The sequence below is a fragment of the Meriones unguiculatus genome, chromosome 9 (genome assembly GCF_030254825.1).
Source record: "Meriones unguiculatus strain TT.TT164.6M chromosome 9, Bangor_MerUng_6.1, whole genome shotgun sequence".
NCBI lineage: Eukaryota > Metazoa > Chordata > Mammalia > Rodentia > Muridae > Meriones > Meriones unguiculatus.
This window is the reverse complement of record NC_083357.1, coordinates 52,101,533-52,126,639: the sequence shown is the minus strand read 5'-3', so window position 1 is coordinate 52,126,639 and position 25,107 is coordinate 52,101,533. Positions and strand designations below refer to the sequence as shown.

Sequence of the window (25,107 nt, the reverse complement as noted above, 5' to 3'; positions counted from 1 at the left end):
GAAGGAAGGAAGGAAGGAAGGAAGGAAGGAAGGAAGGAACAAAAAAGAAAAACCTTAAAAATCAAATTAAATTTAAAAAACTTCCAAGATATATAGATAGATTGACTGTGTGTTTGTGTGTGTATGGGGGGGGGTGTTTTGCCTGCATGTGTGTCTGTGCATCAAAGTCTGAGTTCTGCCCTTAGAGTGGTGCTGGGAATCAAACCCAGGTCCTCTGGAATAGCAGCCAAGTCCTTTTTTTTTTTTTTTTTTTTTTTTCCTGAGACAGGGCCTCTCTACTCAGCCCTGACTGCCTCACTGTCCTAGTACTGACTATGTAGACCAGGTTGGTTTCAAACTCACAGAGACCTGCCAGTCTCTGCCCCCTGCATGCTGAGATTAAAGGGGCATGCCACTAGTTCAGCCATTGCTCCAGCCTAAAAAATTTCAAGGTCCTTTTCAATTACACAGAAACTTCAAGGTCATGATATCCTGTCTAAAACAAAACAAAGTCAGGGGTGATGGGGAGGTAGCCGGGTGGATGAGAGTGCTTGTGCAGGCCTGAGGAACTGAATTCAAATCTCCTGTAACTCTATCACTGGGGACTGGAGACAGGCAATGGCCAGCCCTCCAGACTGACAGTAGATTTCTGGTTTAACAAGAGACCCTGTCTTAAAGCAACAAGGTAGGGAGCAGTAAAAATCAGCTAAGGAGCCGGGCATGGTAGCACACCTTTAATCCCAGCACTTGGGGAGGCAGAGACAGGAAGATCTCTGTGAATTTGAGGCCGCCTTGGTCTACAAAACAAGTCTAGGACAGCCAAGGCTACACAGAGAAATCCTGTCTCGAAAAACAAAACAAAACAAACAAACAAAAACCCAAAACCAAACAAGTTAGGACATCTTGCTTGGTGCATACACTACACACAACTCATACAGAACAAATGTACCTTTCTCCCTAAATCAAATGCTTGTAACTTCAAGAATGCTCATCTCTAGCCAAGAGTGGCGACTCCTGCCTACCAGCACTCTAGAGGCTGAGGAAGAACTGCGAGTGTGAAGCCAGCTTTCAATTAAAGGAGCTAAAACCTGGGGCTAGAGATGTAGCTCAGTTGCCAGTGTCTGCCATCCCCAACACCAAAGAAAACCAGGCGCCATGTCCCACCAAGTCAAGCACACTCTAGGCAGAGGCAGGAGAATTACAAGGTCAAGTCATGAGCAGCTACGTGGCAAGTACAAAGCTAGCCCCGGCTTCATAAGACTGAAAATTAAAGGGCTAAGGGCATAATTCACTGTGCTCATAGCATACATGAGGCACCATGAGCAATCCCATAATAGCACCATAATATGTACCATGTGACATTTCTGTCGACCATGGATCGCAGACACCTGAGTGACCCCAGATTCTGTTGTTTAATTAAAGAGCTACCATAAATAAATACACTACGATGTTCCGATGAGTAGGAACTCCTTTCCTGCCAATTTGAATAAAGCGGCACACTGGACATGGTGATGAATGACTTTGATCCCAGCACTCAGAAGGCAGAGGCAGGCAGATCTCTGAGTTCAAGACCAGCCAAGCCTATAGAGTGAGTTCCAGGACAACTAGAGCTAATAAGGAAACCCTGTTTTAAAGAACAAACAAACAAAATTAGCAACCTCACTGGTTTTCGTTGTTGTTTGTTTTGTTTTTGGAGGAAGTAAGTGTCTTACTATGTTGCCCCTGCTGGGGTACAGGGGCTATTCCATAGGCACAACCCCACTACTAATCAGAAAGCACATTTTGAACTGGTCTTAGTTAAGTTACTTTTCTATTGCCATGACGAAACACCATGACCAAGACAACTAATAAAATAAAGAGTTTATCAGAGGGTAATCCATGATCATCATGGTAGGAGGCATGGCAGTAGGAAGGCAGACATGGGGCTAGAGCAATCCTGATCCACAGGCTGGAGGCAGAGAGCTACCTGGGAATGGCATGGGCTTTGAAACCTCAAAGCTCACCTCCAATGACACCCCTCCTCCAAGCCACACCTACTAATCCTTTTTAAGCAGTTCCACCAAACGGGAAATAACTATTCAAACATATGAGCCTATAGAAGCCATTCTCATTCCAATTACCACTGACTCACTCTGCTTCTGACATGGCAGTTTGGCCCTCCTTAGGTAATTCTAGTGGTCCTTCTCTCCCAAGAAGTCACCGCCAAATTTATGCTGAATTTAGTGCGGTGATCAGTGGCATAGCGCATTATAGCCCTGAACTCCAGGACTCACTCACTCTTCCTCCTTCAGCCTGATAATCTCCTTGGGTTTAGTTGGGTTTTTTCTAGAAATCCTAAAAACAGTAAAGTTTCAAATATTATGCATTTTAAGTTAGTAACTGTTAAGACTTTCAATGCCTTAACTTATGGGACAGGATCCCTTAATTCTAGAGTGTGGATGCTTTGGCTGCATGTCTGTGACCATGCCTATGCCTGCTGCCTATGGAGCAGACCCCCTGGAACAGGAGTTATGGAAGGCTGTGGATGCTGAAAATTGAACATAGGTCCTATGAAAAAACAGCTAGTACTTTAACCAAAGACCATCTCTCTAGCCCTTCAAGGTTCATTAAATCCCATCCATAATGCATTGTAGGCTATTCTTCCATCTCTGCTTTCAAAATCACATTAGCCACCGCTGGGCATGGTGGTGCATGCCTTTAATCCCAGCATTCTGGGAGGCAGAGGCAGGCGGATCTCTGTGAGTTTGAAGCCAACCTGGTCTACAAAGCGAGTCCAGGACAGCCAGGGCTACAATGAGGAACCTTGTCTCAAACAACAAAAACAAACATTAGCCACCCAAAGTCATAGCAATGCCTGGGCTCTGTCAAATGAGGCCACATTGCTGAAGGGTCAGAGGGACACCTAAAAACCAATCAGCCACTTGAGGGAGAATTTACCAAATATTGGGGTTTGAGGGATGATGGCGAACCATATCCTGGATGAAGTCACTGTTGCCTGGAGTGAATACCTCTAAATTGAGGACAGCAAAATTAAGAAGTGGAAAGACTACTTTAAAGACTGAAATGTTGTGTTATGAGCCAAGACTGCTCTCTTAAAAAATAGACTTAGTGACCTACACCTTTACTCTCAGAACACAAGATGCAGAAGCAGGTGGATCTCTTGAGTTCCAGGCCAACCAGGGCTACATAGACCCTGTCTGAGTAAAAAAAACAAAACAAAACAAAACAAAACAAAACAAAACTTCCTGGTTGGCACCATCTGTACAAAGGCCTGCCCCACAGCTGTTTCCTAGGCAGCCTCAGAATGGAACATGTGGTAAAAAAGTTAAACGCCCAGAGACACTAACAGACACTAACTCTCAAGTGACTGAGGACCAGGAAGAAATCTCAATCCTTCGTACCAGGGGCAGCAGGGGCGTCTCCCTCCCGTGGGGCAACCCTGTCAGGCTGCAGACCCCAGACCACATCAGTCCCTGGGCACATGCTGACAGCACAAAACCCAGACACGAGGATCCCACCTCTAAACTCATGCTGGTGGGGCCACACTTAGGCAGCAAACACTTCCGCAACAGAATAAACCAACAATCTTCCTTTCCTTTTAAACTTCAGAGGGGCCGGTTCTGCTCTTTACATCATTCTGTGACATTGGGGAGGCCACGCAACAAGGCCATGCACGTGGCGGTGGGGACCAGCTCTACAGGGCTTCTCACAAACTGATCCCAAAGGTTTGCTCTGTTCCTTTGGGTTTGTGGGGGCCTGAAGCTCCACTATTCCCTACATTCTGGACAGAGTACCACTGCAGCTGGACTCCTCTTGCCAGACCATGGCATGTACTTGTGGGATCCGTCAGAACAAAGGCTCGAAATACAACTTTCATTGGCTAAAGCCCTACATAGGAGCCAAACTTAAATGTTTCTTAGTAACCCTCAGGGCACGGATGGGCTGCCTTCTCAAGGACTCAAGCAAAGCCACCTCTGGTAGATACTCACTACTCACTCCTGGGTCAAGTGACTTACAGAAGGAAGGGAAAGCAGATGGAGACAAGACTCAACTTGTTCCCTCCAGATATGGATGCTGATAGTACCTGACTCAACACCAACAGGGGACATCCTTGCCCACACCTATTGACTTAAGGGTGGAGTCTGCTTGGGGATGGTTTTGTAGGGCCCCACATCTCCATCCTGAGTGGACAGATACCTACCCTCTAGACTGCCTCTCCTGACCTCACTACTTGGGACTATGAGTATTGCCACAGATTCCTCAGCCACGCTGCTGTCCAGACCCCTCACCACCTCTGCTGTAAACGTAAACAGAGGTTTTCCCTCAGGTGATACAGATGGCGCAATATTTGTTATAAAAAGAACTGATGAGGCCAACCCTCACTTTCTTAGCAGTTCTAGAACTGGAGACTTCAGCTGCCTACCCTGCACATCCCTAAAAGTTACTGGTTGTTAGAGATACATCTGGGTATGTAGCAACATTTCGCTGTACTGTCTTAAAATTTCCCTTCTGCAAAATGGACAACTGGACTAATTGTTCTGTGATTTCACTGGAGGTGCCTGGCAACCCATCTCAGGAAGGCAGAAGCTAGCTAGCTTCACTCAGGTGGATCTCTTTCCTAGAGAAATAAGACAAATGGACCTAATGGACCAGTCAGAAAAAACCCATATCCACACGTCCTGTGGGATGGATGGAGGGGACAGCACAACACGGACATGATTCAGAAACTCACAGGTTACCACTGAGGGCAGCGTGCCCTACAGCTCAACACCCCCAGCTCACTTCCTAGGTGCCCTTGGGTCTTAGACAAGGCAGGAGCAGACCGGAGCTCGCCTGGATTTCAGTGAGGTGTAGGAAAACAGGCAGGGAGCAGCAGGATAAAGCAGCAGAGGCCGTAAGTTCACTTTATTTGTGTTTCCTTCTTACACAAAACCGTCCAAACAACAACAGAATAAGGCAAGGAGAAGGCTGGAAATCTGTTCAATGCACATGTTCTCAGGGCTGTTCCACAAACCTTTTCTTCTTTTTTCTCCTGACCCCTGGGAAGCTCTGGGGGCTGAGCACCTGTTGATGCTGCTTCATCCTCATGCCCTAGCCAGAGGCCTCTGAAGACTGGTGGCTTTGTCCCATAATTCTTTTTTTTTTTTTTCTTTTCTTTTTGGAGACAGGGTCTCACTATGTAGCCCTAGTTGGCCTGAAACTTGCTAGGTAGGCCAGGCCAGCCTTGACCTCACAGAGATCCACCTGCCTCTGCCTCTGGAGTGCTGGGAAAAAAAAGGTATGCACCACTGTGTTTGGCAGTCCTGGAATGCCTACCATGACATAAGGTAAGAAAGCAGGCTCAACTGTTCCTTGCTGACAGGTGAGGCTCTCACAAATGAACTGTGCCAGGTGTTCTGCACCTTCTGTGCTCTGGGAAGAGAACTCAAAGCTGCTTCCGAGGCTCTGTCACTGCCCACAGGGCTAGAGGCCAATGGTATAGGAGCGGCCGGTAGGGTTGTGAATGGAAGAACACACCGGCGCGGTCACCGCCCACTCATACCACACCTTCTTAGAATTGCTGCATCGCCAGAAACGCACACAAATGCTTTGGCCTTCCCGCACCGTGATGGGCTGCTGTAACAGGAAAGACACGGAGATTCAGGGTAGAGCTGATGAACTACACCCAGCAATGTCATGAGGGGAGACAGAGATTAGATGATAAACAGCCAAGTGTGGGATACTGACCTATAACCCCAGCACTCAGGAGGCTGAGGCAAGAGGATCAGGAATTCAAAGCCAGCTTGGGCTGTAATTCCAAACCCTATCTCAAAACCAAACAACAAAAAATAAACACACAAAAAATATTCTGACCCTCATAAAACTTACCCACTCTGTCAAAACGTGGAACACCCAGACAGTGAACAAAGGCATAGTGAGGGCTGTGAGCATTTACAGGGTGCTGTGAAAGCACCTCAGAGGAAGCCCAACTATTCTACAAGGGTGGGAAAATTGTCTGACAGTAGAGGTATTCCAGGAAACCTAGGTCAGTCAGCAGGGGGGAGACATGAGATACTCAGAGGCAAAGCAGAGAGGGATAAAGGCTCCACAGAGCAGCAGGGTCGCAGGAAAATCACCAAGCGACTCTTAGAACAAACATCCTTACAGCTTTTCACCTACAGGCAGTGGGAAGGCGCTCAAGGGCTTAAACAGAAAGGCAAGTTCAAATTCATTTGTAAAAATGTATCCCTGTTCCAGGCAGACTGGACAAGAGTGGTGAGAGACATGGGGAGTCCAGGCAGGTCACTTAGATCACCCCAACCAGGGCCCCAGAGCAAGCGCCAGAAGAGAACATGGGTCATAGCCAACCGACTGAGGGACAGGAGGAGGACACCAATGGCAAAAGCCATTCTTCTGCCTGTGGTCTTAAAGGTGACGCCTACCTTAATGGGGAAGAAGATGGGGAACCATGAGAACATCCCCGGAGAGTGAGTCTCAGGGCGGATACCTGCAGAGACAAATGGAAACCCTGAGGGTGCCACTTCCTCTCTTACCTATGTTGAGAAGTCTCCCCACTGAATGAGTGTGCTGGGTCTGCAGTTGCATCAGCTAGTGCTCATCCTCGGCTAAAAAGTTCCATGAAGGAGGCAGGGAGAAAGCTTTGTGAAGCAGCCCCAAGAACATGGAGCCTGAACAAATGTCCCCAGTGCTGTGATGCCCTCATACGCTGTCCCAGACTCACTCAGAGTGATGTCCTGATAGAGCACAGTCTCAAAGTAGCCTGCAAAGCCATGCAGCACTGTGTTCACCTCCACGGGGAACTGCAAGGTACAGTAGCGGTTGTTGTCGACCATCGGATCTGTCAGGAGAGATGTGGGTGGATGGCAAGGGGCCAGAAACCCTAACAACTTGGCAAACCTGAATAAGATCCAGCACTAAAGGACAAGACATGCAGACTTGGGATAGCAAGGGGAAGCAGCAGGCTGGCTCAGACCCTCAGCCCTGTGTGACCTACCTCGGTTGGGATGGCTGAAGGTGAAGCAGGGCTGGGGGGCAGACAGCTGGTGGAAGTTGTGCAGCCGAACCACATAGGGCATCTCAAATTGTGCCTGTCCAGAGCGGGAGAGCAAGAGCTGGAGGGGACAGCAGGAGACACACCTCCCCCGGGACCACTCAAGCTCCAGGAGCAAAGAACACCAAAACCACAGCTTCACTTCAGCACTTTCTTCCATCCCAACTCCCCTTTCACCTCTTCATCTGCTCCAGAGAAAGAAAACAGGGGACTAAAGAATAGTCCCTCCTTCTAGGAAAAGCGGCTCCTTACCTCAGGGTCACGGTCCTTTTCCCGACAGGCTCGGACCTCGTTGTATAACTTAGAGGAAGAAATGGGAGCCAGGAAAGAGGTATATTCTCCAGGGATGCTCACACCATCATCTGCAAGGGTCAAAGCAGTTTTCAGAAAGAGGGAAATGGCATTTTTGCACTAACTGAAGGCTCAAACAATAAAACAAGCCAAGGCTGCTATGGGCATGGCAGGAAGGCAGGTCACTATGTCACAGGCATTCCACTCTTGGGATAATTTAGAGCCACAGATTAAAAGTAAGAAACACTGACACAGAGCCATACACCACTTAGCAACAGAACACATTCTGGGATGAGTGTCAGACAATTACTATGTGAAAATGACAGTCCTCACACCAACTGAGGTGACCACGATGTGCCTGATGACATGCTCTATGCGAGCACATCGCCCACAGAGCGCACTGCACGTGAGCATCACCAGGCATGGCATTCCTGAACTCTAATCTGGTGGGAATCACAACCCCCCATAAACATTCCCGATGAACACTAAGCCCAAGGCACTTTTCCCCCAACAGTAGAGAACGCACCCAGAGCCTCATTTCAGGTAAATGCTCTACTCCTGGCCCTCAAAGTGCAAACAAAATTATGCCAACACAGGGAGCCCAGACCTTGGGTAAAGAATTTCTAGTCCACCCACTCCTGGAAGTTCTGAGATCTGACATCTCCTACTCCATAGGATCTGATCCGAGTCCAGTTCCCCAGGCTGCTTCCCTGACCACCCACCAATGGCCTCACGCACCCTAAGCCAGACAAACCTTTCAGGAAGTGCTGTGCTCCATCCAGACACTCAGGCGAAAGCTCGTTGTCAGCAAAGGAGCCCAGCAGCTCACTGACGATGATGTCTGCTTTCTCTGGGGCCACCCACTCCCGCATGTCTGAGGAGACCACCGTCACCTGGCTCCCCCACTCTTCAAACTGCCAGTTCTCCAGCCTGAGACAGAGGTTGACAGTAAGGAGAGCCGCGGCTGGAAACCGGGACCCGGGACAGGCTACCCGGCAAGGAGGCTGCCACTCACGTCACCACAGCGTTGGGGTTCTTCTCCACAGCGTAGAGCCTTATCCGCCGGTCAGCCTGTTTGGCTGCCCGGAGAGACGCGTTTACCAGAGGACCCCGGCCTGCGCCCAGCACCATTAGTACCCTAAGGAAAGGGCAGGGTGAGCACACTGAGCAGCGAGGGAAGCAGGCACCAACTCCCCGCGAACACGAGGAGAGTACTCACTGGACACTGGTCTCCTTTTCTTCTTCTGGTACTCGGTCTAGCAAACATTTATAAATAGCCTGGGGGAGGACAGAAACCCACAGCTGTGATCCCGTCTTCACTGACCTTACCCTGGCCCCGTGCCTTGCCACCCTGAAGCCAACACTGTACCTGCTGATACTGAGAGTATTTGATAGGGTCCTTTTCAAAGACTTCATAGGTCTGAGACTCCAGATTGTCCATCAGTGGCTGATAAAGGAGAGGAAAGAACAAGTTGGCCAGTTTTTGGCAAATAGCCAAGATGTCAAAAATTTCCCATTGCTTTCTGAATTTTGACAGGATCCACCTGTATACTACCTACTCTTGAGGTATTTCTTGCCCTTATCTCTCACTATTATTACTAATATTACTATTATTATTTTTGTGGCTTTTTCAGATTTTCTTCAATTACAGAAGTGTGTGTAAGGGTATTTTGCCTGCAGGTATGTCTGTACCACATGCAGCACACAGTGCTTGAGGAAAAGGCCCCACAGCACCACAGCCCCTGACCTGGGGTGACGGTTGCAAAGTCAGGTCCTCCTGAAGAGAAACCAGGGCTAAAACTGCTGAGCCACCACCCGAGCCCGTCTGTCCCCTGCAGCGTACTCCACACGTACCTGAAGCGGGGACTGCAGATAGTCTTCATAGCCTTTGGCAAAGAGCTCATAAGCGTTGGGTGGAGGGCGATTTTGGCTTAAGTATTCCAAGTACTGGAGGTAGGAGCAGAACTCCTTCTCTGAGTGGTGGTTGGTGCCCGTGATGATGAACTGCACTTCCAACTGGGAGAGAGCTCAGACCATGAGACCCAGCCCACAAACCACGATTCTCAGACACTATGGTTATGACCCAAGGAACATAAAGTAAAATGCTACCAACAGTTCTCCAGCAGCTGTCCCAGTACCAAAACAAGGTAGGGCTCTGAGAAATTTATAAAGTCCTCAGACAGTACGTAAGTGTCATACTGACTCAAAGGGCCACAAGTGGGGGTCCCTGCAGGCATCATGGGAGCAGGAAAAAAAAAATCCAAAAACAGGTGAGGATGAAAACTCAGTTCATCCTGACTTAGGCTGGATCAAACTTGGAAAGTCTGATGCCAGGCAGTTATTGCAATCGTATTTACACACAGCACATTCTGGGAGAGAGCTTCCTGGCGTAGCACGATCTAAAGGACACAAGGAAGCACCATTACATCGAGACTCAACTCAAAGCACACGTCATTTCTGCTAAGAAGATAGGTTTTAGAGATAGGTTACGTGTATCAGCTTAAAGGCCTGCAGAAGGACCTGGCGTGGCCATGGCCTCAGCCATACAAACAGCATAGAGGTCATTTGGGCTGGTCGGTCATACAGATACCATAGAGGTCATTTCATTTGGGCTAATAGTTACCTCCAGTCCTGGTCAATCATACAGATAGCATAGAGGACATTTGGGCTAATAGTCACCTCCAGTCCTGGTTGTGGGAGCTTGATATGGCCTGGCCCTTCAGATAACGCAGATCACCAGGCTGTTAATCACCTCCAATTCCCAGTTTTCTGGATGGAAAAACAGGTTATATGTCCTTCCCTTTGAAAGGATAACCCTTTGTGCTTAACATTCCTGGTTTCTCTGGTGATCTGCGGGCGCAAGCACCTTCATGCTCCCAGGACACATGGACCTTTAACTTCTTGTTTGTTTGCTGTTTTGACACAAACAGGCCTGGCTGGCCTGAGCAACCAGGCTAGCTTGGAACTCTAGAGATCTGCTTGCCTCTGAGTGCTGGGATGAGGGTATGTGTGTTTCCACACCCAGACTCTTGCTTTAACTACTTAGAAAACAAATTTCTTGTCAAGTTTGGTTCCTTCTCCAGAAAGCAAAAAGAAAACAATCACCTGTCCCTCTCCCAGAGAGGGAAAAAGTCATGCGTAAGTGAGTAAGTCAGGAGGTACCACTGGCCACCCCAAAACCCTACAGACACTCACCTTGAGGAGCCGGAAGATGAGCCTCTGCTGCATCTTAGAAAGAACAGGAAATCCCTTCTTATTGGTTAGGAAAATGCTGGTGGGGAGAATGGCTGCTTTGATGGGCTCTCCAAGCCAGCGATCAATGACGTGACTAGATGGGAGGTCAGCCCCAATTTCAAGAGCTACACAAAGGAAGAAAAAGATCCCCTGTTGGGCGGGAGCCCGGCCTTACTGGGTGCACGTTTTCCCTTCGTAGAGCACTGGTGGTTAAGCACAGGGAAAGCGGCCAAAATGCCTAGTACACACACTCAACTCATTTCTCTTTCCTCTTTTTAGACCCGTTCTCACTGTATGGTCTTGGATGGCCTCCAACTCAGAGGCCCACCTTCCTATGCCTCCCGTGTTTGGGATTAAGGGTGTATGAGAACAGAATGGCCAGTGCTGGTTCTGTTTTCAGAGCGGGTCTCAAGTAGCACAGTGAAGCACTGAACTTCCTGGGAACTTCTGATCCTCTTGCCTCCACCTCCAAAGTGCCGGGACTGCGGGACTGCGGGCATGTGCCATTACATCTGGTTTCATGCATCTTACTTAGGGCTTCATGCATCTAGGCAAGCAGTGCTCTACCAACTGAGCTGCACCCCAGCCTCATCAAATTGTTGGTCTTTGTTTTCTCAGATTTACTTTTATTTGTATTCATGTGTGCATGGTGTGTGTGTCACGTATGTGCGAGTGCTCATGGAGGCCAGAAGAGGATATCAGATCCCTGGAACTGGAGTTAATGCGCAATTGTGAGCCACCCAATGCGTGAACTCTGGTCTCCAGAGTACAGCAGCAAGCACTCTTAACCATGGAACCGCCTCTCCAGGCCGAAAATTACTGACTTCATTTTTTCGATTTTATTTCTTTAATTTATTATATGTACAATGTTCTGCCTACATGTGTGCCTGCACATCAGAAGAGCCACCATGTGGGTGCTGGGTTTTGAACTCAAGACATCTGGAAGAGCAGCCAGTGCTCTTAACCTCTGAGCCATCTCTCCAGCCCCTGACTTCTTCTTCTTTTTTTTTTTTTTTTTTTTTAAGGAATAGTCTTTCTATGTAGCCCTGACTGTCCTGGAACTTGATCTGTGGAGCAGACTGGCCTCAAACTCACAGAACTCACAGGCCTCTGCCTCCTAAATGCTGGGACTAAAGGCGTGCACCATCACTGGCTTTTTTTTGACAGGCTCTGTCTACATAGTCCTGGCTATCCTGGAACTCACTATGCAGACCAGGGTAGCCTTGAACTCAAGAGAGATCCACCTGCCTCTAAATCCCAAGCCCTGGAACGAAGAGCGGCAGGCCATCATACCCAGACTGCTGATTCTTATTTCTAGGAGGCCACTGCTATCCCAGAATCCTTGTAGACTTACCTACTGCAATTCTCTTGCTATAGTCACACAGAGTCCGGAAGTTGTGCCACCTGCCCAAAATCAGAAACAGAAATACTGTCAAATACGTGTGGTTTGTAAGTCGGGAAGCTCTCCCCACCAGTCTCCCCACACCTCATCCCACTCCACGCAGGTAAAGAAGCAAGATAAGACATACCACATCCACGTCTTCTCTTCCCCACTGTACTCCTCTGTGTGTGTAGCTGGTACATTCTCAATTACGTCATCTCTCAGGTCCTCTGGTGCAACCAAGGGTACCCTCATCCAGAACTGCGTATGAACAGGCACCCTGTCAGAATGCTGTTTTCAACTAACTGGGTCCAGAAAGCTTCCCTCAAAAGAGCCTAATTCCGCTCTCAAGTTAAAATCATTAAATGCTTTTCTAAATTTGATTATATGTGTTTAATATCTTATACACATCCTACGCAAATACCTACCTTGTCTTTTTATTTTAACCAGAAACAATTAAGTATTTTCTATGATTTGTTTTGTTTTACAGTGCTAAGACTCAAACCTGAGCCTCATGTATGTCAGACAAGTGATCTACCACTGGACTGTACCTCTAGCACCACACACTCTGTTGTGGAACTCTCTGCACACCACTTTCAGGTGGGTGGCATAACTAGGCAAAAGGTATGTCAGACAGCTGACTATCACGATACACAGCAGGAAAGAACCCTTGAGCCATACCATGGAAGAGTGGTGGCCAGTGTGGATGTGGTTGGTCAGAACCCTGGCCAGGTTTGTGTTATCTTCCTGATTAAGGGGCAACAGGAAAGCCGGGAGACCCAGATATGCCCCAAAATTCAGCTCCTGCAACATAGCCTGAAACACAGGGCAAGGGAGAACCATTAGGAGCTAGGAACCAAATACTTTTAAGGTGGGAACAGCTGAAATCAGAGCTGACATTGTGGCCTAGGCTCTTCTGGAACTCAATCTGTAACACAGCTTGGCTTTGGATTTGAGGCAGTCCTCCTCAGTTTGCCTGCTGGGGTCTGGGATCACAGCAGGAAGCTGCCACACACAGCCAGAACCAAACTTTTTGTCTTTTGAAAAAGGGTCTGAGGATGTAGTCCTAACTGGCCTGGACCTCTCCTGGACTCTGCTGAGATTATGTGAGCCACCATACCCAGCTTCAGATACTTTTAACTGTCCTCTGATTTACCACGTTCTGGGGAGAGGGAGTCACTCTCCTAACCCAGTTTGGTTACAGAACTCATTTCTTTTTTTAAAATAATTTATTTAAGCCGGGCCTCATGGCCCAAGTCTTTAGCCCTAGCCGAGGCAGGAGGATCGATGTGAGTTCGGATGGCTGTGAGTTTGGGGCCAGCCTGGTCTTCAAAGTGAGTCTAGGTTACACAGAGAAACCCTGTCTCAAGAACAATAATAACAATAAAATTTAAAATTATTTAATTTTATTTTATGTGTATAGGTGTAAGGTGTCAAATCCTCTAGAACTGGAGTTAGATAGCTGTGAGCTGCCAAGTAGGTGCTGGGAATTGAACTGGATCCTCTGTTAAGACCAGGCAGTACTCCTAACCACCCAGCCCCTCTCTAATTTCTTTCCTTTATTTATTTATTTTTTTCTTTTCTTTTCCTGGTCTGGGACTCTCAATCCTCCCTCATTATCTCCCTGATGTGGGAACAGCCTCCCAAATGCTGAGATTACAGGTAGGTGCCTGGATACCCAGGTCAGGCCTAATCTTTACAAGGATCCCACAGAGAAATTAAGTAGCCTTACCGCCTCAGAGTTCCTTCGGATCTTCTCTACTTTTGAGTCTGGATGAATCCATGGAGAAAGCTTTCCCACAATTAGGGTGTTCCAGTCTGCACTCCCCCATCCAAGAAAAGACAAAGACTCAATGAGGTTTGGCATTTTCTTACTCAACTTCTAGTTCTCAGCAGGGAATAAAGGGTAGTGATGAAAAACAAGACTTTTTTTTCTCTCTCTCTCCGAAATAGGGATAGTCTGATGAAGAATAGGGGGTACGGCAACTTTTAGTAAATGAAGAGGAGAAAACAAGAGTTACCTATATCATGGGGGCTCACCAATATAACCAAGTCAGAAAAGGAGGAGAATGAAGTCCTATAACACAGTAGCTATGACTGCCTCAAATAATGAAGAAGCACACGGGATGGTCCCTACCCCTTCCGGACAGCAGGAGGTCTGATCGCGTCTGGGGGCCAGGCCGATTCTTAGCAGGTTCCTGAGTGAACTCCCTCTTGAAACGCGGGTGGAAGACGGGCATGCAGAGGAAGTCAAACCTACAACCGCGACAGACGAGGAATCACATGGAAAGTGAGGACCCAGTGAGCCAACCAACGGGGTTTAAACTTTCAACACTTGGCACCATTCCGTCACCCACGGGCTACTGACTTCGGCCCATCTTTGGGCACATCGCTTTCACTACGCTGTGCGCCAATTTCTAACCATGAAAAGGATGAAGGAGAAATGGACATCCAAGCCAGGTAGCCTTCTTTCTCCCCTGATTTCACTGGCTTCCAGGCTTGTCAGATTTAGATGTGTCCCAGTACTGTCCCCATGCTTCCCCCAGCGAGCCTGCCCCTTTAACTTCCTTCTACTCTCAAATAACCCCAGCCTCCCAGGCCCTAGATGGACTGACCCTGCGTCCCTCTTTAATTTCGCCCAATAACTCCCCTGACTTTTGAGCTCGGTAACCACACGCCAGCCAGAGTTTCATCCTCTCGCTCTTGGGGCCAAACTCCTCCCCACTCAAGGAGTAATGGTGTCTCAAGCCCTCATCCCCTGCGGGGGACTAGTCTGCCCTTCCTGGTCCCCAAATCTGGACTCCGCATCCCTCTGGCGGTGGTCCGGCCCTCACCCCTGCTTGGCCACAGCACCCAGTGTGTCAGCTATTTCGGGGACGCAATTCAGGTCCCTCCCGCTGGACACGCGGCTGCCACCAGCACCTCCGACTGCCATCGCCGCCATCTTTTCCCTCGCGCGGCCCACGCCGGGATTCCTTGATACTAGGGGCCAATCACCAAGCGGAGAACAGTCCCCGGGAGGCGGGACAAGTCGCCTTAACAACCGGAGCGTCTTTCCAGCTCCAGAGCGGAGGCGGAGGGACCAAGCCGCTGCCCCCGCCAATCAGCAGGCCGTACAGTGACGTGGGCGTGGTTCCCCTGCTCCACCAATGACAGGCTCTCGCTGGTGACGCCGTGCAATCCCCCAGCATGCCCTGTCCGTTTGCGGCGCTCTAAGTGGGACTACAGGTCCCATGCAACCCTGCAGGAGAAGCCTGAAGTATCATCATTGGACCTCTCCACAGCGTCTGCGGGCCAGTGGCGCAATGGATAACGCGTCTGACTACGGATCAGAAGATTCCAGGTTCGACTCCTGGCTGGCTCGTTGGGACTGGTACTCCTTTATTTGCACCTCCTGTCAACCGTGTCCTCTCACCTGCTAGTGCAGAAACATTTTACGCTCCTTGCCTCCTCGCCTGTTTCTTTTCGCCGCTATCTGCTTACTCACGTCGCCGCTTTCAGTCTTGACCTGGTTCGATTTTGCAGCCGTCTCATGCTGGCGTTTCTCATTTCCTCTCTTCAGAGCTGTCTCTTGTACAATTAGGTGAATGGGCAGTTTGGTGAATGGACTATTAAGATGACCTTTGTCTCAGTTCTACGCTACACTTAAAAAAAGACTGCAGGAAGCCAGCCACTAGTCCTTAGTGACCCTCCGCTGAAGTTCCCTTTTCCCACACTCTGCCTTGATGAAACAGAACAAAACACCTAACCAGGAGGCCTCGACAGAATTCCTCCTGTCGAGGAGGCAGGAGGAATAAAATTCGGGGCCACGTCCATCGTTTGTCCTTGCGGTGGGAGCGGTCAGAGAGAATAGGATTTGGGGGTTGGATATGCTGAATTGATCGTCTAGACAGTGCTGTGTAATAGCGAGCTGCATGAACCAAATGACCTGAACCACACAATATTTGGAACTTTCCAGAAGAGAAAGGCTTGACTAGTGAGATCATCACGGGTTCTGGAGGACATGGGCTTAGCAATACTGAAAGGATGAGGATAGGGCTTGTTTAAGGTTTAAGTGCCCCCGAAGAATGACAGTCAGAAAACCAGAGAACTAAGAAAACGCACCGTAAGGGCGCTGAGGAATCTTTGTGTATCACCACCACCACCACCGTCTGGCTTGCTCCAGATCTTACCCAGGATACCATATTCCGCTTAGTTGTAAGTATCCTTAGGCTCCTATTTACTGTGACTATTTCTCAGACGTTCATTGTTTCTGATGTTTCATTTTGATGAGTGCTGGTCAGATGGCCTTTTGTTGTCTCATGTTTTACTGATTGGTAGACTGGGAAAGAAAATCAGAGATGAGCTGCCATTCTTTCTCTCCTCCCTCCCTCCCTCTGTCCATCCATCCCTCAATCCCTCTTTCCCTCTCCCTTTTTTCTTCTCTCCCCCCTTTTTCTCCTCCTCCCTTTTTTCCTCTCTTCCTCGCTTCTTCCCTCCCTCCTTTCTCTATTCTTGTTTTTTTTTTTTTTAAACAGGGTTTCTGCAGTGGAAGTTTTGGTTTCTTTAAAAACTCAGTTATGTTATGTAAACATGTTTTTGTTTTAATCCCAGGTATAGTATATGGGGCTGCTTTAGACTGTCCACAGCAGCAGACTGCCTCATGCAGGCTCTGAGAAGGGTGTGATCTTTGCCAGCTGCAGATAGTTTAATTCTGGGGACTCTGAGAGAGAATAAATGGAAGAGTCCAGAGAAAGGGGAGGGGGGAATCTCCAAGAAAGAAGACTGCTGCCTCACTGCAGCTCCTGGTTGCTGTTGGTATGGTTTGATAAGAAGTTGGAGATCTCCTGAAGCAAAGATTGAACTTGCTCCCCAAAACCAAAGGACCCTAATCAGCAGGAAGTAACTAAAGACAACTATGGTCCCTCTCCCACTAACCTTTCTCTCCTACCTGGTGTTGGGGTGTTGGAAAGGTTGGGGTGGAGAAGGGAGAAAGAGATATAAGAAAACCACAATAAAATTAATAAGATTAAAAAACACATGCCTACAGGTTTCCCTCTGTCGCTGAGGCTGGCCTCAAACTTTCAACAATCATTCTGCCTCATGCGATTTTCATCACATAATATCAAGGGTACATCTTTTCAGCTTGGCTTATAACTGTAAATGTTGACTTTTATCGTTGGAAGAAGGAATTTCTCAGGTTTCTACCACGTGCAGTTGTATACCTATAGTCCCTGCTAACTGGGAAGCCGAGTCTGGGAGATCTCTTGAAAGCAGCCCAGTCTCTCTCTCAGACATAAACATGCTTTTGTTTTAATCCCATGTGTGGGACTGGGATGTGGGACTGATTCAGAGAGTCCACAGCAGTGAACTATTTGCATGTGGGGCTCTGAGAGGGGCTCTTTGCCAGCTGCAGACAGTTTAAATCTGAGGACTCTGGAGAGAGAATAAATGCCAGAGCCCAGAGTGTGTGGTAAGCTCAGAGAAAGAGCAAGGCTGCTGCTGCTTCCCCCACTGTGACTCCTGTGGCTGTGGATGCAGTGAGACAAGAAGTTGGAGGTCTCCTGGAATGAGGACTGGACCGGCTCCAAGGAACCCGACCACCCTACCCAGCAGGAAGCAGCCAAGAGAACTGTGCCTCCTCTCCCACTAACCCTTTCTCTCTCCTACCTGGTGCCGGGGTGTTGGGAGGAATTGGGGTAGAGAAGGGAGAAAGAGATATGAAAAATGTAAATAACAGAGTTTTTAAAAAGTATGACAACATATCTCTCCCCCCGCCCCCCCCCCCGCAAACACAGACACACACATGAACACACCCACACTGTATGATCTTTTTCCTTCTTTCTCCAATACAATTTTCCATACGGTTTTATTTGGAAGAAAGTTACTCTGTATGGCCCATGCCCATACCTCAGGAATGAAGAACTACAGTTTCTCTCCCACAGGGGAGCCTATATGAATAATTTATTACCAATTTTTCTCTGCAGACCTTTTTAGTAGGTGGCTGTCTGTGGGACTTGAGCGCCCTGCCCACAGTATAAGAGATAAAAATTTTGTTAAGGAGGCTTCCTTTTTGTCTGCCTTGGCTGCGCACACCACATCTACAGAAAGCTTGTTAGGTGTTTTCTCTTGAGAAGCTAGTTGTCTGGCTTGTGGGCCACCTGTGTTTCTGGGTCCCACTCCCAACAGCAAGATAGAGGCTGCTCCATTGGCTGTTAAAAAAAAATAAATCCATAAGTGAGAGAGAAAGAAGAAACATCTGTGGAATATTGTGTTTCCCCTAGTTAAAATAATTTTCAAGAGTATGTGTATTAAAAAGAACCTCTGATTTCTGTACCTTTATGGGGCTGAATTTCTTTGATCTGTGTCATTTCTGTTCCTCATTAAAGATAGCTTGGTCCACCTAATGAACACGATCCTGAGCAGTTCCTGGGAATTCTGTCCCACTTGCCTGTACTTTCCTACAAACTTTCCCTATGTCACTGGGGAGGAAAAAGAACATCATGTAACCACAGGTCCGTATAGAGCAAGAAGGAAAGGACTGAAAGAAAAAGAAGCAGAGCTCAGGTCAGTGAGGCGACCACTCACCACACAAGCAGCCCAGGACCCCTATCAATGAGGACGAAAAGAACTGACTCCCAAATGCTGTCCTCCGACTTCAGAGGCTTGCAGATCTCAGTTGTTAAGACAGGATGGGAACCTTTGCTGCGGTGAAGAAGGGTGCAAAAGGTGGCCAAGTAATCAAGGTACGAAATAGGGTTACTTTTCCAGTAGATGCTAATGACTGCAGAGCAGAGCATGAGGGAAGGAAAGGGTGTCCTCTCCCGGATAACCCTCCTTCCCTGCCGCTAATGCTCTGTCTTCAGGCTCGGTTTTATTTGGCTGAGTTTATTGTCTTTGTTTAAACACCTCCTGTCAGTCTTAATGGCTCTGTTTTGTTGTGCTGGCCTTCGGGAGAGACCCACCTCCACTCACCTCCGTGCCCGCCTGGCCAGCAGCACTCTCTCAACACCTACATAATGGCCGGCTTGACCCTCCCACTGCTCCAAAATTGCTTCTTTACAATCAAAGCTTTCCTCTGGCTATGAAAGTGGCAGAGTTACTGAGGCAAAATAATCTGTGCCGATTTGCATTTTCTTGCTTGTCATCTCTATTATATGGTATTAATCTGCCAAGACAAATAGAAAGCAGGGACTGTTCTAAACATAGAAAAAGATGGAAAGCTACTCAATTTATGTATGAAGCAGGAACACAGCCAACATCAAAATCTGTCAAAAAAGCAACACCCAAAAAAGCTCTGGACCGGTTCTACTTTATGGGGATAAGTCTCCTGAAATATTTAGAATTAATAAATAAATAAATCAGTATATTGCTATAGTGATTATATAACACAATCAAGCAGTGCTTATCCCAAAAATGTATACAAGATTCAGCATTAGGATATATATACATATATATGTGTGTGTGTGTCACATATACATATAAGGAGACATATATATAATAGGGAAGGCACTCAGGGGGCTAAGGCAGAGGAATGCCGTGAGTTTAAGGCCATTTGGGACTATAGTATGAGACCCTGTTACCCTGTCACACCCACCCACACACACACACACACAGACACACACAGACACACACACACACACACACACACACACGACTGCAAGGGGTCAGAGATGTTGGCAGAGAGCTTGCCTAGCATGTACAAAGCCTCAGGTTTTGTTCCTAGCACTACGTAACCAGGGCGTGGCCATGTGCACATGGGATCTCCGCACTCAGAAGGCAGAAATTCCAGGTCATTCCCCACTACGAAGCAAATTCGTCAGCAAGCCGAGATCCACGAGATACTGTCTTGAAAAAATAAAAAAAACCACTGTGTGTGTTCACATGTGCGGGGCACATGTGTGCAGAGCCCAGAGGTGGAGGCTGGCTGTCTCCCCACCTCCTGTACTGAGGCACAGACATTTGCTGAATGGGCTTGTTGCAGGGGTGTCTCTGCCCGCAGAGGGCTAGGGACACAGATGAGCTGCCTTTGTGTGGGTGCTGAGGATCTGAACTCTGCTCCTCACACTTGCCGGACCAGTGTCCCCCATCTAGCCAACCAGTTCCTCGGCCCTCTATCACAATTCTCATGCGGCCTCATGTTAGCTGACTTTTCGGGTTTTTTGAAGGCTTTGCCATTCAAGCCTGAGGACATAAGTTTGATCCCAAGTAGGAGAGAATCTGCAAGTTGTTCTCTGACCGACCCGTGTGATTGGGCACTCAGACACGCACACACAGATGGTCTAAAATGACAACAAATTGTATGTATTAGGTGATGAGTTTTGACTTGGTTTGGTTTTTTGAGGCAGAGTGGCTCCAGGAGGAGATGCTCCTGCCTCATCTTCCGGCATGCTGGAATCTTAGGTGTGAGGTGCCATGCCAGCTCCAAGTTTTTGTGTGTCAGGTTCTACAAAAATCACTACATATTCACAAGAACTCTGTGACACAAGAAGTATGTGTCCCTCCCACAAGAGTGAAGAAAATGATGCCTAGAAGGCTGAGCTGCTGCAGACCAAGGTCAGCTCCAGAGCCTTCTGTCTTAACCTTTGGACACATCATCTGTCCAAATGTGGTGGCCCATGCCTTCAAGTCCAGCACCCAGGAGGCAGAAGCACATGGATCTCTGCAAGTTCCAGGACAGGCTGGCCTACATAGTGAATTCTAGGGCAGTCAGGGCCTAAGAGCCTCATGACACACACACACACACAGTGACCTTAACTCCTCCTTCCTCCTTTTTCCTAGTCCTAGCCCAATAATCATCTTTCTCTTCCAGCAATTATTCTCTCAGGTGACTATGCAAATTTATGAGCCTATGGGGGCCACCCTTAGCCTCAGTGATCCTCACACACCAGGACAAAAGATTAACCAAGACAAACGATTAGTGAGGGCTTTTTTATTTACTTATGTATATGGGTGTTTTGTTCACATGGACATCCTCATACCGGAAGAGGGCATTGGATCCCATGGGACTAACGTCATAGATAATGTGAGCCACTTGGTGGCTGCTGGGAATTGAACTCAGGACCTCTGGAAGAGCATCAGCACCCTTCACCGCCGAGCCAGCCCTCCAGGCCCTCGTTAAAGGCTTTTTTAAAACCACAAAGCAAGATCCGTCCTGGAGAGTGGCATGGTTAAGTAAATCATCCATGCAGGGAAGCCTCTGCAGCCATTAAAGTCAACACTGCCAAAGAAAATTGACTAACGCAGGGAAGGGCTCGCAACACTGCCATTAAGTGACACAGATTACAAACTCTTAAGTGCAGTATGACCTCAGCTGTGCGGAGAAAGTAATGTCTTCCAATTTTTCAACGATGATCATGTTTATATTCCATTGACAACATTTCTAAAAATATGTACAAACACAGGCTTGGTTCCTGGTCGTTTTGCCTCAGTTACCCTGTTCCTTTGTAGGCTTCTGTAGCCAGCTAACCTCAGCCATCACTCCTACCTCACAGCAATTACACAATCACACTCTCCCCTCCTTCTCTCTCCCTCCCCACAGCCAGATATTTATTAAGAATTACCATGTGTCAGGCTTCTTGCAAAGTATCGTCTTGGTCCTCTAGATATAACTATGTAAGGTAAAAACTATTACGTTCATGTTACAGGCAGGAACACGGAGGTAAGTGTGTCTTGAGTAAAGTGATGCTTAACTGTGGAAAAGCCCGATGGGAGAGGGTCTATTTTTCACATTCCAAAGCCATTCCTTCCTTTGAAAAAAAAATTAATTTATTTTTTATTAATTACAGTGTATTCACTTTGTATCCCGGCTGTAATCCCCTCCCTCATTCCCTCCCAATCCCACCCTCCCTCTCTCATCTCCTCCCATGCCCCTCCCCAAGTCCACTGATAGGAGAGGTCCGCCTCCCTTTCCATCTGACCCTAGCCTATCAGGTCTCATCAAAACTGGCTGCATTGTCTTCCTCTGTGGCCTGGTTAGGCTGCTCCCCCTTCAGAGGGGGGTGATCAAAGAGCCAGCCACTGAGTTCATGTCAGAGAAGCTCCTGTTCCCATTACTAGGGTACTCACTTGGACACTGAGCTGCCATGGGCTACTTCTATGCCGGGGTTCTAGGTTATCTCCGTGCATGGTCCTTGGTTGGAGTATCAGCCTCAGAAAAGACCCCTGGGCCCAGATGTGTTGATTCTGTTCTTCTACTTGTGGAGGTCCTGTCCCCTTCAGGTCTTACTATCTCCCCTTTCTTTCATAAGATTCCCTGCACTCTGCCCAAAGTTTGGCTCTGAGTCTCAGCTTCTGCTTTGATACCCTTCTGGGTAGAGTCTTTCGAGGCCCTCTGTGGTAGGCTCCTGTCCTGTTCCCTGTTTTCTCCCTCTTCCAATGTCCATTCCATTTGCCTTTGAGTGAGCATTGATCATCTTACCCAGGGTCCTCCTTCTCGCTTAGCTTCTTTGGGTGTCACCTTCCTTTCTTTTACAACACATTTGTTAAAATGTGTCCCAGAAGCCTGGCAGTGCTGGTGAGGCACTTTTCTCTTTGCTTTTAATTTAATTTTTTTCTGTGTAGCCTTGGCTGTCTTGACTCGCTTTGCAGACCAGGCCAGCCTCGAACTGACAGAGAGCCATCTGCCTCTGCCTCCTGAGTGCTGGGATTACAGACAAATGCCACCACATGTCTGTGTAGCTGGGACAGCCAGGGCTACACAGAGAGACCCTGTCTCGGATTCTCAGCACATCAGCAGCACCCTTGACATACTGGGTGCTGTGGACCAAGCACTTGTGGAAGCTTCCGGCGGTCTGCTCTTTGTTCTCCATGTCAGGCCTCAGGCTCAGGGCCCTTGAGCAGCTCCTGCTCCGCTGTTAATGCTCCTGGTGTTTACTGTCTATGGGTCTAACTGGTGCCATGGGACCTTCTCGGTTGTCTTATTGACAGTCTTAGGTCTCACAAGAGGTCTCGGGACAACCATCCAGCCAAGAGGGCAGCCATCTCTCCAGGCAACAATAAGGAAGACAGTACGATAGCCTTTTCTCAAAATTAATAAGGGCCTGGAGAGACCGTTCAGTGGTACAGGGCACTTGTCACTTTTCCAGAGGACCCAGGCCTGCACCCACAGGCTAACTGTAGCTCAGTTTCCGAGAGTGGGTGGGGGGCGTGTCTGATGCCCTCTTCTGGTCTCCTCCACCACTGTGTGTAGACATTCCCGCAGACAAAATACCCATGCATATAAAATAAAGATAATTACATATAAAAGAGATATTAATGCATTTTAATTATTTTGTTGTTGATGTTGTTGTTTTTAAGACAGGATCTTGCTATGTGGCCCTGGCTGGCCTAAAGGTATGCTTACAGCCCAGGTTGGCCTTTAGCTCATGATGATCCTCCTGCCTCTGTCTCCCAAATGCTGGCATTATGTAACGCAGGCTGGCCTCCCCCTCCTGAGTGGGAGGCATATGCCTGGCTCAGTCTTATGTGGGAAATGTCTATGACTATGGGAGGCAGGAGGATTACTACAAGTCCAGGACTAGTTTAGACTGTACAGAAAGACACTATCTTAAACAAAAAACAAAGCGATTCTTGATCCTTAATAAACTTACAAAGCCTTGGACCTCTTATTTGCTTGTTAGGTTTATTTATTTTGTTTTGTGTGTATAAGTGCTTTGCCTGAGCCTATGTATGATGTGCACCGTGTCTGTGCCTGGTACCCTTGAAAGCCAGAAAATGGGCATCAGATCCCAGGGCAGCTGGGAGCTGCCATGTGGGTGCTGGGCATTGAACCTGGATCTGCAGGTGCAACCAGTGCCTCTAACTGCTACACCATGTCTCCAGGCCCTTGAAGCCTTGTTTTATGGAAAGAAATGATAATCATGGCTTGATCCTGTCCCCAGCGTAGTCCCAGCTCTGTCTTCCGGTGACCCCAGCTCCACGCATATGGCTTTCAAACTCGTGGCTGAGTTAGTACCAGAGCCCCGTAATATGTTGATTTGGTTAGCCTCTAACACAAAGATGTCCAGATTTAGCTCTGCACAAGTGCAGCCTGCTCCCTTCTCTCCCGTCCTTTACTTCCTTTTTTGATATTTTAAATTTATTCCGTGACATTTTTAATACGTGTGTATAGTATATCTTGATCCTATCCAACCCTCACGTTCCCTCCCAGTCTCCATGGACCCCAAATGCTTCCCCCTCCCACTTTCCCATCTTTCTAAAAATAACCCATGGATCCAGGCAGCAGTTGCGCATGCCTTTAATCCCAGCACTCGGGAGAAAGGCAACGGGATCTCTGAGTTTGAGGCCAGACTGCTCTACAGAGGAAGTTCGAGGACAGCCAGGGAGAACTGACTTGAGGAGAAACGCTGACTGGAAGCCACAACAACAAAAATAACCCAGCAAGTCCAGTCAGCGCCTGCCGCGCGTGCATGGGTCATGTCCCAGCAGCCACATCCCCCAAAGAAAAAAGCCTCCCTCCCCCCGCAGTGCCTCCTCAGCTCAGGGTGAACCTCACCCATGCTGTGGCTGGCTCCACCTTGTACAGGTCTCATGCAGTAACCGCAGCCACCGTGAGCTCATGACTTCGACAACCACGTCACAGCCACAGGACAGCGTTTCCCAGCATTCCCCCGTCTTAGGTTCTTTTTGACCCTCTTCCCCGGTGTACCCAGAGCCTGTAGTGGGGCTGAGCTCTCGGCAGTCATTTGTTCTCAGGGCTTTGACCCTGAGAGTCTGCGCTGACTGCGGAAGAAAGCGGCTTCTCCAGCCAAGGCTAGAGGTGGAATTACTGCACTGGGTCCCCCTAGCTCTAGCAGGCTCCTTGGTGGGGTGCAGCCTGGTCTCTGCAGCCCCTGTTCCCTGGGGTTCCGAAGTGTTAGGGACCGGAAAGTTGTAGGTCCTTTCCTGGTAGTTTCCCTCAGACCCCTGCTCTTCATTTGACCTTTTCTGGTCCTGATGACAGTATGGGAGGAGCTGCTGTTCCCTTACCATGCCTACTGCCCCTCCCCCAGCTTAATTTTGCCACTTGGTGCTGATTCTAGAAGGCTTTCTATTATGCTCTCAGGTCCCCTCTTTCCTTCCCTTCTTCCTTCCTTCAGCTTCACCTTTTCTTCTTTTACCTCTCCTCTCTCTCTTGCTTCTTCCCTTTTTTCCTTTCTTCCTTCCTCCCCCCCCCCCATGGTCTTTTAACTTTTATTTTATTTTTTTGAAA

General features: G+C 48.3%; 1 protein-coding gene and 1 non-coding gene across 2 annotated transcripts; one reads left to right on the top strand and one right to left on the bottom strand.

Moving 5' to 3' along the window:
* Positions 1-4,857: 4,857 nt before the first annotated feature.
* Prmt5 (protein arginine methyltransferase 5) lies at positions 4,858-14,993 on the bottom strand. Its single transcript, XM_021639632.2, has 17 exons — positions 14,771-14,993; positions 14,074-14,192; positions 13,669-13,754; positions 12,618-12,752; positions 12,085-12,197; positions 11,910-11,959; positions 10,517-10,680; positions 9,176-9,337; positions 8,691-8,768; positions 8,541-8,599; positions 8,337-8,459; positions 8,076-8,251; positions 7,283-7,392; positions 6,974-7,067; positions 6,701-6,817; positions 6,402-6,466; positions 4,858-5,595 (listed from the first exon to the last, which is right to left on the bottom strand). The coding sequence occupies exons 1-17, from the start codon at positions 14,878-14,880 to the stop codon at positions 5,443-5,445; spliced, it is 1,914 nt and encodes a 637-aa protein (XP_021495307.1). The 5' UTR covers positions 14,881-14,993; the 3' UTR covers positions 4,858-5,442.
* Positions 14,994-15,227: 234 nt separating this feature from the next.
* Trnar-acg (transfer RNA arginine (anticodon ACG)) lies at positions 15,228-15,300 on the top strand. Its single transcript has one exon. It is a non-coding gene; the product is annotated as a tRNA-Arg (tRNA).
* The last annotated feature ends 9,807 nt before the right edge of the window (positions 15,301-25,107 follow it).